This window comes from Acanthaster planci, linkage group LG03, assembly GCF_054643075.1.
Source record: "Acanthaster planci isolate LZ-2023a linkage group LG03, COTS_SCS, whole genome shotgun sequence".
Taxonomy (NCBI): domain Eukaryota; kingdom Metazoa; phylum Echinodermata; class Asteroidea; order Valvatida; family Acanthasteridae; genus Acanthaster; species Acanthaster planci.
In genome coordinates, this window is record NC_141779.1 from 17489162 (window position 1) to 17506316 (window position 17155).

General features: G+C 41.9%; 3 protein-coding genes across 6 annotated transcripts in view; 2 read left to right on the plus strand and 1 right to left on the minus strand.

Annotated features, from left to right (window-relative positions):
• Nucleotides 1–73: 73 nt before the first annotated feature.
• Nucleotides 74–5668, plus strand: LOC110973113 (mammalian ependymin-related protein 1-like). Its single transcript, XM_022223641.2, has 3 exons — nt 74–726; nt 3652–3857; nt 4686–5668. The coding sequence occupies exons 1-3, from the start codon at nt 449–451 to the stop codon at nt 5063–5065; spliced, it is 864 nt and encodes a 287-aa protein (XP_022079333.2). The 5' UTR covers nt 74–448; the 3' UTR covers nt 5066–5668.
• On the minus strand, nt 5138–10860 carry LOC110973112 (uncharacterized). Of its 2 annotated transcripts, XM_022223639.2 has the most exons (7): nt 10446–10860; nt 9907–10080; nt 9229–9305; nt 8106–8219; nt 7837–8004; nt 6940–7033; nt 5138–6334 (listed from the first exon to the last, which is right to left on the minus strand). In XM_022223639.2, the coding sequence occupies exons 1-7, from the start codon at nt 10855–10857 to the stop codon at nt 6087–6089; spliced, it is 1287 nt and encodes a 428-aa protein (XP_022079331.2). In that variant the 5' UTR covers nt 10858–10860; the 3' UTR covers nt 5138–6086. The 2 variants fall into 2 exon arrangements, with proteins under 2 accessions (XP_022079331.2, XP_022079332.2); XM_022223640.2 differs by lacking the exon at nt 10446–10860 and having other exon boundaries at nt 9851–9986.
• Nucleotides 10861–12572: 1712 nt separating this feature from the next.
• LOC110989314 (ribosome biogenesis protein SLX9 homolog) overlaps nt 12573–17155 on the plus strand; it is a 47507-nt gene continuing 42924 nt past the window's right edge. For 2 of the 3 annotated variants that reach the window (XM_022253625.2, XM_022253617.2), the window contains exons 1-3: nt 12576–12863; nt 15562–15778; nt 16534–16687. In XM_022253625.2, coding sequence (XP_022109317.2) covers nt 12756–12863; nt 15562–15778; nt 16534–16687 — 479 coding nt within the window. In that variant the 5' untranslated portion in view covers nt 12576–12755. Of the gene's footprint in view, nt 12864–15561; nt 15779–16533; nt 16688–17155 lie in introns of all 3 variants that reach the window. The other variant, XM_087133975.1, reaches the window with a different exon arrangement.

Sequence of the window (17155 nt, forward strand, 5' to 3'; positions counted from 1 at the left end):
GCCTGCTTTCGAAAACGTCACTTCCTTTCATTGTTCTTTCATAATTACATTCAGTGCGGACGGTCACGCCACCAAATCCTTGAAACTGTGGGATGATTGACAGTTTTTCATTACCCTAACTCTACTGTCCAGTTCTGAGACTTGTTTTTTCATGGCCCTGGGTTTAAAGTGCGAAACACTACCTTGTTGTTTCTGGCGGGCTAGGGCCTGGGAAATGTTGCAAAATCTCGCTTTGTGGTAGCTTTGTTTTGTCGTTGCGGTCGCAGTGTCAGTTGGTGCTACGTGACATGCGATTAAGCCAGGCTAAGCAAACATTCTGTAACTTTGACATCAGTCCTTGCTCGTATCAGTTGTTGCCAGGCCCTCAGACAGAACCTGCCGCGCCAGCAAGACTGCAGTTTGGAGTTGCCCGGCCGCTGGTCAAGATCTGGCATCGACATTGCTCAACATGAAGGGGTCCTTGCTGTTAATTGTCCAGGTCTGTTTGTACCTGTGCTACTCGGCTAGTGCCGGGATTGTGCCGGTGCTACGAGCAAATGGTCTGATGAACGCCGCTATCGATCCTCCCACTCCCACCCCGTGCAAAACGCCCCTACTATGGGAAGGTCGTTACAGCGAGTGGAACCACAACGCAGGCACTAACAACCGCTACACCATCAGTTTTGACGGAGTTAAGAGGCGCAAGTGGATCGAAGAAGAGCTTAAATCAATGAGACCTGGAAGGAGGTAATTTGATACTTTTCTGCTTATTTATACGTTTTGAGAGTTTTCTTGAATTTCTATTCCCAAATTGTTGGGATTTGTCAACTGCCTGTTGAGCCTGTTTATAATTTAATTAGAGGTCGAGAGGTGCTTTCCAGGTGTTGAAGTCAATTGTACCATAGGAAGCCTTGCCCAACTTTCTTCTGAGCCGCGTTTTTTTATCTACCTAACTTTTCATTGAGCGTGCAAATGGTCAGGTGATGTAATGCCTAACTATCCACCGAGAAAGCTAAGTCGGGAAATGTGCCTATAGCTCTGTTTCCAGGAAAAATGAAGACCAATAAGACGTCGCTAATTTTCCGTTGTAGTCGTTTACCAGCCATCAGAAAATGATTACATCCTAAAAAGTCAAATTTAGCTGGGAAAATACTGAAGCATTCACTTTGAAGACCGGTCTTATAGGGCTTGTGCATTGGGTGTCAAGCGATGTCCGAGTATGGAACTCTTTCCAAGATGTGTTTTAATAGGTCAGTAAGATGATTATTGTACATTTTCAATAATTGTCCACATATGTGTGTTCAACATAATGTGTCATGAACTACATTTTGCCATGTCAAGTTCCTGGAATGCAAATTGGTTTATAAATTTTCAAGCAATTTGAATGAATAGTGGATTTCAGCTCAATAGCTTGACATAATTTCCCTTGGATTAGCATTTTATGACATAGATTTATAGAAAAAATTGCGGTAACACCATGTACTTATCTCTTCTTTGAGTATGTGTGGTTCTGAGAAGAACCGGGGAATAACTCGACATTTCGAACAGTGTACTCTGTCCGTCTTCAGGAGACATCATGTTATGGCATGGTTTAGACTGGTATATTGCATGATCTGTTACTGTGCTCTAATCAATCAGAATCAAGGACTGGGGTTTGTTTGTAGATAAATGTACATATCCACATCACCATATCCCTGTTGATCACATCCATTTGTCAGTTAAACCTATGATGCTGTCACATTCCAATTGCAAACTTTAGTATTACATTCCCAACTGTGTCCTTGACACAGTTGAAGTGCGCCCAACTTTGTTGACAATTGGAAATGCCTAGAGAATTAAATAAAAAGAATGTAGTGAACAAATTGCAAAAGTATTGTTAAATAAAATTGCAAGATCTGGGCTGTAACCATTTAAAAAGAAAGTTTCAAAGGTTTGCATGGTAGATATACTCAAGGAAAGTGGTTTGCAGTAACCCCATGTACAGCGGTGTGAGAATTCATCTTTTTAGCTGATTTCAGCTTTTTATGTTTAGATGTTGACCTGAATTTCAGCTATTTTGTACACCTGGTCTGTACAAAAGTATGGGTACTTTTTACATGTCAGCTGTTTGCTAGCTATTTTTGGCTTTAATGTAAATGGCCACTCCCACCCCTGCATGTAGCAAATCTGGCTCCAAAAGGTGCCAGGTTACTCTTTTTGGAGCCGCACATACTGATAAGAGAGAGACCTTTAAATATACAAGATGGTGGTGCTTCAAACCACTCAGTTCTTACCTAGTTTTTTGAAGGTTTGAAGGGTAAGGGTAACTCAATACAGGCGATTCACAACAGTGCACCTCCAAGAGTTTGCAACATGTTGGCCAATCACAATGCGCAAAATCTGTTGACCCTTTCCAAATGCACATTGGGTCAGCAAATTTCTCACGTGATGATTGGCCAGTGCATTGCATACTCTTGGAGGCGCATTTTTGTGAAATGCTCGTATTGCTGTTTTGTATATAACTGACATCACTGCATTCCACTGATATTGCCCCTCTTTGCTTATTTCTGCTTGGAAATGATCAGTTTCCAGATACCTATCGGTTACCCATGCCCCCTTTCTCTCAAACTTTTTCTTAAAAACCCAAATTTGGCACGCTAAACTGTGCCAATAAAGTCGGGCATGCCCAGTGATAGAGTTGGGGTGTAACGGTGTCACTATTCACTCATGGTGTGTGGGTGTTGAAAAACGTTTACAAAACACGGGGAAATATCAAATATTTAAAATTCCATCAAAAATCAGGTAATTTATACCAGCATTAGATCTCTTCTGTTGTACTACTGTCCCCCTTCTTCTGTCATCACACCAAGTTACTGCTGCAAACTTGAGCCGACTGGCTAGATCTTATTCGATTTTGCACAAATTTGAGCTGGCTCAGTGGAAAGTTAGGCAAATAATTCCTGCCCGCTCCTGCCCTGCTAGGTCCTGGAAAGTTAGGCAAATTTCTCCAGGACGACTAATTAATTAGGCAAATGTTTCATGACATCAGGTGGCACAGTTTATACTCACTGTTTGCTGGCTAAGTGAAAAGTATGGCAAAGTTTTTATGGCGGGTAAGTTGCTCAATGCAAAGCTAGGCTGATTATATTGTGACCTTTCGATGGTTTAGTGGAAAGGTTGGCAAACGTTTTTTGGACTGTAAGCCGGTTTAGTAGACATGGGGTAAACCTGTGCATGACCATTATTGGCACAACGGAATGTTCGGCTAATTTATTTACGTTTTTTTACTGGATCACTGGAAATTCAAGTTAGGTAAGCTTATTAATGACTGCAAGTGAAAACTGAACACGTAAGCTACCAGCGACGGCTTTCGGTCAGCCTCCACTGTTAATCACTTTATTGCATTGCAGTATCTGGATATATGCTATCTTAATTGAAATGAATGGAAATAAATCACGTCAAATCAATTTTTTTTTTAGCTGGCAACTGTTAGTATTATGTAGGCTCTTAATTAGTCAATTTTAATTTATAATGTAGTCCTTCCAAGGTAGCAAAGGCCATTCAAGCTCAGGGCTGCAGTTAAATGGAAAAATTATGGGCTCTTGGTCAGATGTGGAGCTAGCATTATCAAGCCCATATTGTACCTGCCTGTCTCTCCTCCAATACCCCACTCCCTTTCTCATTAATTAACAGGCTGTTCAAGTTCCTGATACTGTTTGATGAGCAGGTCACGTACAAAATCGACCCAACATATAATGTCTGCACCAAGATCCCAATGGAGCCTTGGCGTAACTTCAGCATCCCACCCTCGGCCTTATTCGAGGACAACTACCTGATTGGAGGACCAGAGGGCAACTTGAATGTAACCGAATGGTCTGACCGCCAGCCTGCAAGACACAGTAAGTTGCCATTAACTTTTTTAGTTAATTTATACTTGCTGAATGAATTTGTGCTTCTTATTGAAAGTTACTGCTTTGTGTGTGAGGGCGGGACATAAGTGAATTACAAGGACACAGTTACTGTTATGCGCATGAAATAGGGTCTTACTGTCAATCCTGGTTTGCAATTTTTGCCTGCTGGAACTTTCAACTATACAGGAGACAGAGTATCATTATGCTCAGAAATGCGCACTCTGCCCACAAAATGTTGAATTTGGTTTCTGTTCATTCAGAGCCATATTTCACGAGGGTAGCCTTCCAGCATTGGCAACCATCAGGGACATATCATTTCTGTTTGAACAATTACAGGGGCCTTCAACTCAGATGTGCACACATTCAATCTTAGGTCACAGAAAAGCTACAACTTTAAACCTTTAAGAAGTGATTAGAAATAAGTTTTAAGAGTTTGTAAATGTTGCCTTGTTGCAAGAGGCAATAATTATTTCATTTAACCACTGGTTTTAGATTCACTCTAGCTCTATTGCATCCTCCAAATCACTCAAGTGTTCACCTTTATGAATACCCCATGCTAGGCTATAGAAACACTAATACAGTGGAGGTCAGCAACACATCCCAAGAATGCAAAGCTTATCATATAATATGCAAATGGTACCCTCCATTTAACTCAGTTTGGCGTCTCAGCTGATACATCACCTAAACCATCTGGCTGGAGGGTATTGGCCTATCTGGCTGACTGGCCTAACATTTAACAAGAGAGCGAGGGTGTAATTATTGTCCATATTGCAGCTCTGATGACATACTTTTATTTTACAAAATATCTGCCTTCAGGAGAATCCTGGATTGGCGGTTTCACTGAAAAGGGCTGCTGGCCTGTGTTTGACATCTTCACTTTCACCAACGACACTGTTTCCATTGCCTACACTACCCGCTTCTTCGACCTGACGTCTGGCATCAAGAACATGTCCGTCTTTGACGTGCCGGCGATCTGCAAGGGCCTGGTCACCCCTACTACCAAGCCCCCAGGGACATGGCAGTGGACAAATTTGGTCGATTGGGTGAAGGAATTGCTGCTGGGCCCCCAGAAGGTCGACGATGGAGGCATTGAACTGACCTACGAGGTCGATGTTCCTGTTACCACGGAGGCCCCCTCGATGGTAGACAACCAGTACCCGACACAGACCTATTGGCGGCCCCGTATCCCATGGTAACGGTTTTGAAGAAGAACTGTCACATATCTTCTGTTTGCCAACAAATATGGCCTGAGATTAATAGCCTCAATATAGCACACACAAGCAATTTATTGTTTAATTAATTATACTTCCATATCCTTTGAAGCTGAAATTTTTTTTGAGGAACGCTGATTTCTTCTCAGGTGGGTGGAAGATTTGAACATAACATGGTTTAGATGGAGTAGTCCTAATCTATTAGAAAATGTGTACAAGTGAAATCAAGCTCGTGACGGACACCTCCGGTCACTGAATTATCAGCAGCATTGGGATACTAGCAAGGTTCTTTTTTTGATGAGGCAGTCAAGCCTGGTTAAGAAATAATAATACAAGGGTTACTGTCATAATTTAAGCCTGTTCAAGTTTCTGATAAAGCAACAGGTCATATATTTTTTTCACTTCAAATGAGAAATTATTGGTGGACCTGCACTTTCATTATTCAGATTTCATGATGTATTTGTTTTGTTTTGACTTGAACCACTAGGAGCTTAAAGCAAACTGGTGATTGTGAAAGACTGCTTTTAATATAGGTTAGCAGTGTCAAGTATACGCCATCTGAAGGAAATAAAATTTCAATATTGCAAAGTTTGCAGTCAAAGCAATGTATTTTTGTGTGAAGGGTGTCCCTGGTTTTATAGGTGCAAGAAGGGAATTTATGGGGGGTACAAGGTAGGGGGCAGGACCTGTCCTCTTCAAAGAAAGAACAGTGTTTAAAATTGGGTTGTTTAAAACAAGTCGCTCATAACAATATAACCCATGATGTTCAGACAGCTGCTGTTTAAATAAATGCATCATGACCAAATATATAAGTATCTCATCTCTAAGTGATTGTGATGACTTCCCTAAGCAAGAGTTTCATTCCAGCCTCCCATGGCATCTAAAGGCAAAATTGGCCCAAAACGTTTTAGAAAAATGGGGAGGAGGGTGGGACAAGGGGGGTAGGCACAGGCCTGCAGCTGTGGGTTCCACCATGCCCCTCCCCTGTCAATTACCCCATTTGGCCTCATGCAATAAATGTCCTCCCATCATCGGTGAGAATTCCACAGGTGTCGACGTAATCCAGTTTGGCCGTTTCCGTCTCTTTGAACAGTGCATCCTGTTCCACTTTGGGGACTGAGGACAGATCCTCCACTAGTCTCTGAAAGTATTCAGTGGGGGCGGGTGACTTGAGCAGAAAGCTGAAGCTGAGCGAGCAGTCCTCGATGACTTCGGTGTGATGACGCATCGCAACATACCAGAACATTGCTTCACCTTAAAGCATACAGGATAAACCACATTTAACACTTTTTGTCAGCCGCAATGGATATTTTTAACACCTGAGGGATGTATGGCGACCAGGCCTGACCCAACATGCCCAAGGGGTAAGGGTGCCGTGAGCACTCCAGAGAATCAATCCCAGAAAAAAAAATGAAAAAACAAATCTATTCATTTCATTTACAATAAAGTCTTTGCAAAGTTATCTTAGATTTCCAGCTGGTCACTACAGACTGTGAGGTGGTAGAAATGCTCTCTTGCTGTGCAACTATGCCCCACATATCTCCCACATCATGGCGCCTTTGTGAAACAATGCACAAGTTTTTACGTGAGACCATTTTAGCCCAGTAACACTGCAGGAGCCAAGACAGGAAAACACAACTAATCCCAGAAGATGTAACTACGTCAGCACTGCGCTAACAAATCAAGGCACCTCATTAGTCAAAGAGGAATGTAAGGTGCGCTTATCACCTGTGCATGAGCATGGTGCCACTATAGTAATGGCTTTTAATTCAAATGGACAGGTTAGTTGAAGCAAGAGCCATTGAGGCACACACTGCAGAGTAAAAACACTGTCTTCTTGACAGTCCACTGACACTTACCTGGATACAGGGTGAACACTATTGGTTTTCCCCATCGAATTCTCTCACCATCTTTTACCGGCCAGGAGACACTCCAGTTTTTTACTCCTGCAAGCTGGAAAACACAGGAAAAAAAACTGAAAATCTTGATAATTTATCCAAGGTTGAAATGGTTGGGCTTTGCTCTGATGTTTTAGAACTGATTTTTCTCAGTGAAATATATGTCATTGCCCACAACTGACCGTTAAGGGTTGCAGTCATGACCATCAGATACAAGACCATTTGCAAGACAATTTACAGGGTGAACAGTGACAAAGGGGTGATGTTTCGCAGTTCATTTGAATGACTTGTGACTTGAATTCAGCGTGGAGGTCTTGTGCTGGTCTGGTGATGGTCTTGTGATGGTCTTACCACTCAAGAGGTATCGGCTACAATAGTGTGGCTATTGGAAGTGTAAGCACATACAGGTCCCACATATCAACAGTTGGACACTAATGAGGCTATGCATGCAGCTTATCACAGGGTTTGATCTGATGGATACATATACTCCAAATGGGTAAAACCAAAGATGGCCAAGTGCCTAGCTCAGGAACACAAGTGCCCAAATAAGGCTGTGAATTACACGTAGGCAGATCTCCTGATCTGACAAGTATACTCCTAGCCTCCTAGTAACTGGTAAAAATGGAATCATGGCAAAGCCCCTTGCTCAGGGACGCATGCACCAAAGCTAGAGGCTGTGCCCAAATCAACTGGTTGTAACTGTGAGAAACCTGTGTTTATGGGATGATGTGAGCCACAGGCTTCCACAGGTGCACATTTTATTTCTGGTCACAACTGTCACTTTGTGACACAGCCTTATGAACCACGAGAATTACAAGTCTAGACCTGTTACTTATTGGTTGTCTACCGTCTGATTACCTGGGCTGTCATTATTGTGTCGCATGTCTCGTCAAGATGTGGAGCCACTCCAGTCCCTGGCACCCCAAGAAAACCAGTAATGGAGGGTTCCCTGTCTTCCGCAAAGGGATGGCGGACATAAGCATCTTCCCTCAAGAAATACGGTGGTGGCATTTTTCTCAACCACTCCTACGTAAATAAAGACAACAGATTTGAGATAGCATGCACATAGAGCCATCATTAAAAAACTAAAGAACTTGCTCAAGAGTGCCTCTACAAACTCCGAATACCTTGGCATATTTTCTGTTTGAATCCCAGCTGGTCTCCATGTAGCCACTAGCACACTGCAACCCCGAGAAGGCCGGTCTATTGGTGATATTACCGAGATTGATAGTTTCTTGACCCTGAAAAACAAAGAGGCCAATCTTGTTGGAGAAACGAAAACGTTCTCTGTCTCCAGTGTGCATTTGAAGGGGGAAAAAAATGCAGCATCTTTGCCTCTCATTTGACTCTACGTTTTTATTTCAAAAATCTGAACGAAATAATTGCCTCTGCAAAAAGTGCGCACATCGTAATCCAAATAGCCCCTCAAAATAACCTTCGCCCTTGCCTCCTACTTTTTTGGTTTAGCCTGCCCCTCCCATTCAACATTCCCTGGACTGAGCGTATATCAGTTCAGCCAATCATGCCATTGCACAAAAGCTTTTGTTAGGCCCATGGACTTTGAAATAACCATGTGTGCAAGAAAAGGCTGTCACTTAATGACATGTAAATCCCACCTTTGAGGACCATCACTGAGCCCCGCCCTTTGAAACTCCTCAACAATCAACTGCTTTTCATGATTCCTAGATTAATCAGTTTAATTAACTAAGTTTGATTATGACCTACGTTGCCCCTAAATTGAGAAGTGGAGTAAATGGATGGATGCCATTTTTTCTAAAAACTAAAACAATTTTCTTGGAACTATACAAAGCTTTTTCTCTCCTTGAGTCATGTTGATCTCATTGCGGTCACAGACCACAAAAACAATGTGCATGTTTCCCACCAACATGATGCTCATCAAGTCTTGTATCATTATTACCCCTGCTTGGCCAGCCAACAAAGTTTGGCTAAAACTCCAGTGAGGTATATGATTCAAATGTCCTGTTGACATTTGGTGTGAGTGGCTGCATGATTACAACAAAGCAACTAATTCTGGCATAAGAGGATGAAGTGCTCTGCCCAAGGACATCTGGACGGATGACATCCCACTGAATTGATTTGCTGACCTGCAAAACATTACTACATGACTAAGTTTATAGACTTAAATCAAGGCCACAAATTCAACACTAATCCTAGACAACTTAGAGCACAAGAAGCTTTGTTTCTTTTAATTATTCCTCATGGTAATGACTTGAATGTTTTTTGAAATACCTGCCAATCAAAGTACTCTGCTTCTGGAAATTTCCTCATGAAGTATCCGCAGTCGTACAATCCAAAAGATTCCCAATCTGTGACCAAGCAGGCAATTTATTTTTTTCTGTTAATTATCATATTGCATGGATTAGAACTAGGTCAACGTCTTCACCGAATTCAAACATAGTGGCACATGTACACTTGCACACTAAAAATGTACTGTATATTGTTAACAGTCATACCTACTTGTACATAAGCCTGTTTCAGATTTGATCTCATTTCAGCCAAGAGATCACCAGAAAGTCTGCACCAAGTGGTGATCCTATTTATATTGTAGTGTTAGCCATTTTATACAAAAGTATACGGATTGAAAAAATCCTTACTTCCACACTTCCAACACCCATTTGCTTTATTACGTGATATCATCATCATCGTAATGGCAGTGTATCTTCAGCATTGCCCACTAAAAGGCTAAGCTATATTTTAGATCCCTTGGTAGGGAAACAATGGTCCCTCAAAGGGTACTGACCTTTTGCATTCTAATAATGGTAGATATGAGGAGAAAAGATCCAATTATATCTCAAGGGCATACTTGGAAAAAAGCTAGTGAAGTAAGAAAAACCTTGAGCTTTGATTTGACCTTGAGAAATGGCTTGATCTCAGCCAGGCAGTTTTTGAATAGGGTACAATTGTTACCCCTCAAAGCATCCGTGACAATCACTGGTTCTCCCCGTCTGACGATGTCTTCAAACCCTTCCCTTGAGATGTCGCTTACTCTCAGAATGCCATCATTTGACCGGTCATCCAGAAATGCTCGCTCTTTGGCTGATAGCCAAACTGGACACTCTGAAGTCAATATGTGGATTACATCTTAAAAGTCAAAAATAAAAAGAGCCTTATTTAATGAGAGCATTACCTTTGCTAAGACAAATCTTTTAAGGCCAAATGATAAGTTCTCAATCTTTAAAGAGGGTCAAATTCTTTTTTTAAAGGTAGCGAATGTTCCAAAATAGCTGATGGATTATGTTGACTCCTTTTTGTGTCTTTGCCCATCTGACAGGTCTAACGTTATGGTCTAACGTTAATACGGCCTAGTTTCAACTTAAACTTTGTATTTGTCTATAATCCGCATTGTCACCCATGTCCTGTCAATACCATCCCCACCTGTTTGTAACGCATAAGCCTGTTACAAACTAAAGATGACTTATTCAATCCTCCAATCAGGAATTACTTACCTTGTTTAAAAAAACTCAACTTTTGAGCAAAATCTGATCCAACCATCACTGTTAAAATCCACCACATCACCGGCAAGGTGACCTTCCAGAAAATGAGGATGGAAATTGGCAGACAGATTGCCATGATAACGCCGACCCTCCAATCAGCTTGCTTATTTCCGGGTTGTTCTGGCACGGTAGAGTAGGTGCCCCCTTTTCTGAAATTTTGTCTTTCAAACTGGTCGTGTTTGTCATTTTTATCATTGCAGTACGTTCCTCTTCTTTCATCCGTACTTCCACGGGAGTTTGAAGGTAACTTGCTAGACTTGTTTGTCTTTTTCCTCGGCATTCTAGCACGATAGACTGCACCAACCAGTGAAGTCAAACCTACCTGTGCGTTTACACATGTACATGTACTTGAACACATGTACATGTACGTGCTGCATGCTTTGCATGAGTGTGCTGTTTTGTTTGTATACGTACACCAGATCACAAGAGGGCGCTTTAGTAGAACCACGCGAGGAGTCTCCACTTGGCAGAAAAAAAGGCAGAGCTGTATGGTTTGTAGTGTGCAAGGCATACAAACCGTATATAGTTTCGCTTTTGATGGCTTCAGCCATTTTCTACAGACAAATTTGCATGTATGTGGACAAGCAGAACAAGTGAAATACAGACGGATCACTTAATTAGTTTATAATCATGTTCACATATTATTCAATTTATTATTTTACAGAGAGCTAAAGACTTTCCAAGTGCTGCTGCCGTAGATCTCCAGAGCACGTGCAGTTATTATGCTTAATAAAAGGGTAGCAGCGTCAGGCCAATAAAACTGATCATCGTTATCTGCACCCAACCCAGTGTAAGATTATGAAGTGTTTGGGGTTGTATTAAAGAGTACCTCTAAGGAAAACATATTTTCCTTGGAGGTACTCTTTAAAAAACAACAACACCGTGACACACACACCGTGTATCGAAAAAGCATAATGTGGGAGAGACGTAGTGAGGGCGCTGTGTCATTTAAACGGTCAAACCTAGTACCTACCAACAAATCTGTTTTCCGAATGGAAGGTGCGACCTGTTCATTTCGCGTCGTGGTTGTGTTTTTTGTAAAGGTGTCTGCAGAACGTATGGTTTGCCGTCGATACAAGGCTAGAAGAATAATTTACGATAATAATTTCTTAACTGTTAATGCACTGGTACATCACGGGGGCTAAATCAACCTTAGCCAAGGGAGAGGTCAGGTTTAGGAATGACTATCCCGCGAAATGTACATGTATGTCAATATCTTTTTCTTGACTGGAGTGGGGGTGGGGAGGGGTTTGTGGGAAGAATTAACCGACTCTTAGATTTCGAAACATCCGGCCACTACTTTAAAAATCCAACTCTGAACGGGATTCATGGAAAAATACTTGTTAATACATTTTCTAAAATGTTCTATCTGTTCACCTGTGAGATATGAAATGCTTGGGTTGGATTTAAATGTACTTGGATCAGGGGGAGATAGAGCGGTTAGAAGTACTTTTTCTAGGTGCATATTTTTCAAGCTGAAAAAAATGTGACCTGTCGGTAAAAGTGGCCAACCGAAGGTAGATTTATAGCGCACAAGATTAACATAAACTCAGGTAACTTCAAGTTCAGTGGCTGTCGTGGCGTCCAATCGGCAGGCTCAACGTTGGACAGCGCTGAATGGTCGCTAGCGCTCGGCATGCGAGCATCATGAAAAAACCATATCCATGTACATGTAGATTCCTGTGTAGTATTTCGCTGCACACCGCAAAAGGTACTAATTATCAACCAATGTTCAACAAATTCCCTTCAATCACCGCAGGTCAGCACTAGGAACTTCTTTATTTCAAAATACCCCATGGTTGCCTTTGAAAGACACCTCTAATCATGTTACGATCAAGCGAACAACACTTAATGTTGGTCGCTGTTTCACTGGAATCTGAGGAATTCTTTTCAGACATCTAGGGGAATGTGTTAGGTAACAACAGTCTAGAGTGTGTATAGCGATTGGACATGTTGGGGGGGCGTTGGGTACCCCTCTGTCTCATCTCTTGCTGGATATACCCCGGAGTTCACCTCCGAAAAGGTCTGCGTAGGTTTGACCCGCGTGAGGCTGTGGTGTGACCGTTATTGTTGCACAGCGCCCTCACATAATCGTAGTTAACCTTCAACTCGCCAATGTGCAATGTGACCACGAGCTAGCTGAAACTACCAAAACATCTAGCACTCAGCAGTACAGTCACAGTATCCTAGACACGTGCATGCTGTCCTGTGAACACTTCGTAGTCTTAGGCCTACATTGTAACTTAAGTTCATTAACAGAAAATGGGCAAAATTAAAACCAAAAAACATACCGGTAAACTACACAACCCGGCACTGTCTAAAACGAAGAGAGAAGAAAATGACTCGCATCCTGATTTATCAGCCGTAAAGGTAAAGTGACATTTTACTGAAATATTTTGGGAACCTTAACCTTGTTACGCCCCAACTATGGCATAAGTCCCAACTACAGTTGGGACAGTCCCAACTGAAGTGCTGCAGTTGGGCTGGCCCAACTATTGTTGACCAATGTCTGTGGGAAATGTCTCAACATTATCCAAGTCAGACACAATTGACACAATTCATCAAAAATGTGGCACTTAGCCCTATGACCAATGACATGACATTTGTAAACAATATGACTTTGGCACATGCTGGGCACATCGCGCACACAGGACCTCTCTGCTGTAGTTGGGCTGGCCCAACTGTAGCACTCTAGTTGGGACGGGCCCAACTATAGTTGGGACGGGCCCAACTATAGTTGGGACGGGCCCAACTATAGTTGGGACGGGCCCAACTATAGTTGGGACTGATGCTATAGTTGGGGCGTAACAACTGTACGAAACTGTAGGGTACCGTATAAGTTCAACCATGGAGGTCTCTTCTTACCTCCACGGTTGAACCTTGCAGGGTTTGTATGCCATGCATTCACACATGCATGCAAGTGGTGAAGCTTCAACTTTAACTTTATTTCCCCATAAAAAATAGAATACACTCAGAAAGTAATGTAAACAAAAATATGTGATTAGGAATCACTAAAAAGCAAAGCTTGCTGGGTAGCGATCCCCATAGTTAATAGTGAACAAGTTATTTATACTAAGAAATTAACACCCAAGATGGCAAAGCAGCAGAAAAGTATAATTGATTTAGGCATACGTTAGTTCCAACAGTACAGGTAAGCACGGATACGACTAAACAGGCCCATTTAATTTTGAGACTTCTTTCTAGGTAGGTGATATTTACCCATCGCAGGCAAATTTACCATGTTTATAATGTCGGGTCTATACCAGGCTAAATGATACTTTATTGGGCAGATGCATAGTAACTGGCTACTTCAAGTCTTGTAGCTGGCTAAATACCATTTCGATAATTTTTGCCAGCGTAGGCTAAATATACATCTACACTGTTTTTGTTTTTACCAAATGTAATGGTCAGTCAACAGGACCCCACAGGCCAGGCAGACATAGGCCTACACTGACATGTTGTGTACATTGTATGTACTTCTAGTGACTTGTCACCATTTTCGCACTTTGATCCAAAATCATGATTATTTTCAAAATTCTGTTTTCCGGCAAAATCAACTAGGTTATGCAGTGCCTACAACTTGGTGTAATCATATTTTTTTACCCAAATCTACTGAAATCAGCCAAATCACAGTGATCTTACCCAGGGCAAATTTCAACTAGGTCCTATTCTGCATTTTGCATTTTCACAAAGAGGAGAGTTTGTCTTCCATGGATATGGTGTTGGCTATGGAGGACAAAACCATGGGCAAACTGGTTTTGCCTTTTTCACGAAGAGGCAAATTTGACGCCGAAAATGTATGCAAATGTAATAATTTTGCACCTGGCATGCGCCGTAGCAAAATAGCTCACATTTTCACCAGTAGACATAAGTCACATGAATTTTATCGTTTGCACAAAAAGGTGAATTTGTTTACAAGATGAACAATTTGAATTGACATCTGTGAATATCATTTGGTAGTTTTGTGTCATTGAATAAGATCCCCTCTTTCATGAAGTAGCATTGGTTACATCAAAGGCATGCTAAATACTGGGGAAATAAGCATTTGAAAAAGAGACCAACTTCAAATACGATTTTCTCGAAACCTACTTGTAGGTTTTACTCTCTGATGAGAAACTGTTGTCATGGGTGTGTCAAACTGCATGTTCCATGGGGTACGTACATGTAACTTCATGACGTGGGGAGATTTGCCCCATCATGCCCATGCCTTCTTATGAGCAAGACTACATCACATAACATGGTGGTTGATCAGAAGCCTCTTTCCCACAACAGGTGTACAGTTTTGGACCGCCTCATCTTTTTGGTCATGTTTCTTCTTTGCCCAAACTAACATGCAGTCCTTACTCTTGGGACACCATTTTTTTAAATATCTTTTGGCAGTGAAAGAATTCCATAGGTCCATCAAACCATCAGACTTTTTGAGTGTCATAAACACCTTCTATTGTACTCTGCTTGTTAATCTTGTTCAGTACTGAACCCCTTGTCCTTAGTATTTCATACATGTAATTCAGAATGGTCGGAACCTTCAATTTGGAAAGCAGCGTTTTCATTCCAAAACAGATGGCCGTTCCAGTGGGAACCCAGCCTTCCCACTGGAATGCTGCCACTGCATGGTCTGTGCACAAAGCGGACCGTGCCCACTGATGTGTAATTGTTCTAATGAAATCCAAATGTTCAAGTGGGAATGGTCCACTGGAATGCGAACATTCCTGACTTGAGATGCTCTCTCACTAAAATCCCCCCTGAAGTGAACAGGTCCCCCGCCCGTCTTTAACTTCTTGATGTTTATGACACTCGTAAATTGGGATATTTTGTGGAGGACAAATGATGAGAAAATGCAAAATGTTTATAATGTTTGCTATTGAAGAAGGTACATGCAGTGTATTTTTTGCGACCGCACCTACTGTATGAACCAGGCTTTTCCATTGTGGAATTTTTATATACATATAGCCATATTATCACAATAATAATAGTCATATTATCACAATGGACAAGTTGTCCAAACGGTCAACTCTTCAAACGTCAAATTGGCCGGTAGTAATGAACTCCATCTCATTTAACAATACAGGCAAGCCTGATACCTCCTGGTTCCGAGTTCCCCACCCAGGGGCTGTTCAGTCAGGCTGCGACATCGTCAGACACAAGTCAATCCCAGCATGCCCTGGCCAGCCCACGCGACGAGGACGACAGGAGGAGCTTCACCTCCAAGAAGAGCATCAGAGGGGGACAGGGACAAATCACCAAGAAGGAGAAGATGAAGCTGAGACACGACAAATGGCTAGAAAGTAATGATTGGGATCTACGGAGGAAAACCCAAAGCGGGTTTACGTGTATAAACTCAGTGCAAAGCTAACATGGATGCCAGTTTGGTGTCATGACACGTTTGTGGTGAAATTGTGCAGCCTAGCAGTGTGCTCAACTCTAGTGAAGTTTCAGCATGATTGTTTGCCTTGATATAAAAAATTGACGTCATCATGTACGTATGCTTTTGACACAGAGCACGAACCTGCCTTATTAATTTGTAATTTTTACCCTCTTGGACTCTTCAAAGCTATCAGGTGGTTTGTCGGACAATTTTGTCTTGTAGCTTTGGTGATAATGCCGGCCATAGCTACATAACATAGCGAATGAAGCCCATTGGAGATCAGGCATACAAAGAAAAAGACTGTTTGACAGCTGTTCATAGAGTTGTGATGTGATTGTCTCAATTGTTGTCGGTGGATTATGCATCAGAGCACATGGACAATCAGCACACAATAGCCGCATGCTGTACAGACACATACATGTAATGAACAGCCATTCTTAGTTCCAAAGTCTGAAGTTGGCGCTACAGTCTCTTTATACAGCTCTGGCCTGTTTCCTTGAACACTGCCCTCATTTGGCCCAAAAGAGAGAACAGCACCTGAAGCATGGTTATTTACAGTAGCACATGAACTGAGTGTAAAATTTATTTTGAAGACAATGTTTTGTTGCAAAGTAAAACTGTTTTGTCTCTTGAAGACCATGAACTTCGATATCTTCTCTTTCTTTTACTCCAAAGAAATCGACACGATCCAAATGGCCAAGAGGAATAAGAAAAATGCCAAGAAGCGATCAGAGAGGCCCATCATTGGTGACTTGAATCCCCTGAACCAAGCCCTGCCGGAGCTGTCTGAGATCATTGCGCTCAGTCATCGCAAGACTCAAGAAGCAAAGTAAGGGAGGGGCGGGGCAGGGGACAGAGTCTTGTCAACGAACATGACGTTCAAAATGTGTGCAGCAGCACACATGCTTGTTCAAACATAATCATGCAAGCTTTCCCAGCTATGATACAGAATCAAGGAATCATGACCAATCAGATTGCACTATTTTGAACCTTACATTTTTTGGCATGAGAGTGGGCTTAGCCACAAGACTCATATTTGGCTTTGCGGTTGTGCAGTTTTTCAATATCGACGTACATCTTTAAATATTGATTCTTTGCTCACTGTAGGTGACATGTCCGCAAATAAATCACCTCTGTTGCTGGAAATAATAGTTAAAAATCTGTGTGGCCATGCCAGTTTTGGTATCATGGTGCTACATACAATTATTGGTACATTTATTGAAAAACTTTCTGAAGACATGGTTCAATTTCAAGATGATTTTGTCAGTAAAGTTCCTCATGCATTGGCATGCAATTT

What these genes read in the sequence shown, in the direction of transcription:
- LOC110973113 (XM_022223641.2), top strand. Translation starts at nt 449, where the DNA reads ATGAAGGGGTCCTTGCTGTTAATTGTCCAGGTCTGTTTGTACCTGTGC. An exon ending in TCAATGAGACCTGGAAGGAG is followed by an intron (nt 727 to 3,651) that starts GTAATTTGATAC and finishes ATTAATTAACAG; the next exon opens with GCTGTTCAAGTTCCTGATAC. An exon ending in CCGCCAGCCTGCAAGACACA is followed by an intron (nt 3,858 to 4,685) that starts GTAAGTTGCCAT and finishes ATCTGCCTTCAG; the next exon opens with GAGAATCCTGGATTGGCGGT.
- LOC110973112 (XM_022223639.2), bottom strand. Translation starts at nt 10,857, where the DNA reads ATGTACATGTGTTCAAGTACATGTACATGTGTAAACGCACAGGTAGGT. An exon ending in GTTGAGTTTTTTTAAACAAG is followed by an intron (nt 10,081 to 10,445) that starts GTAAGTAATTCC and finishes TTGACTTTTAAG; the next exon opens with ATGTAATCCACATATTGACT. An exon ending in CAGAGTACTTTGATTGGCAG is followed by an intron (nt 8,220 to 9,228) that starts GTATTTCAAAAA and finishes TTTGTTTTTCAG; the next exon opens with GGTCAAGAAACTATCAATCT.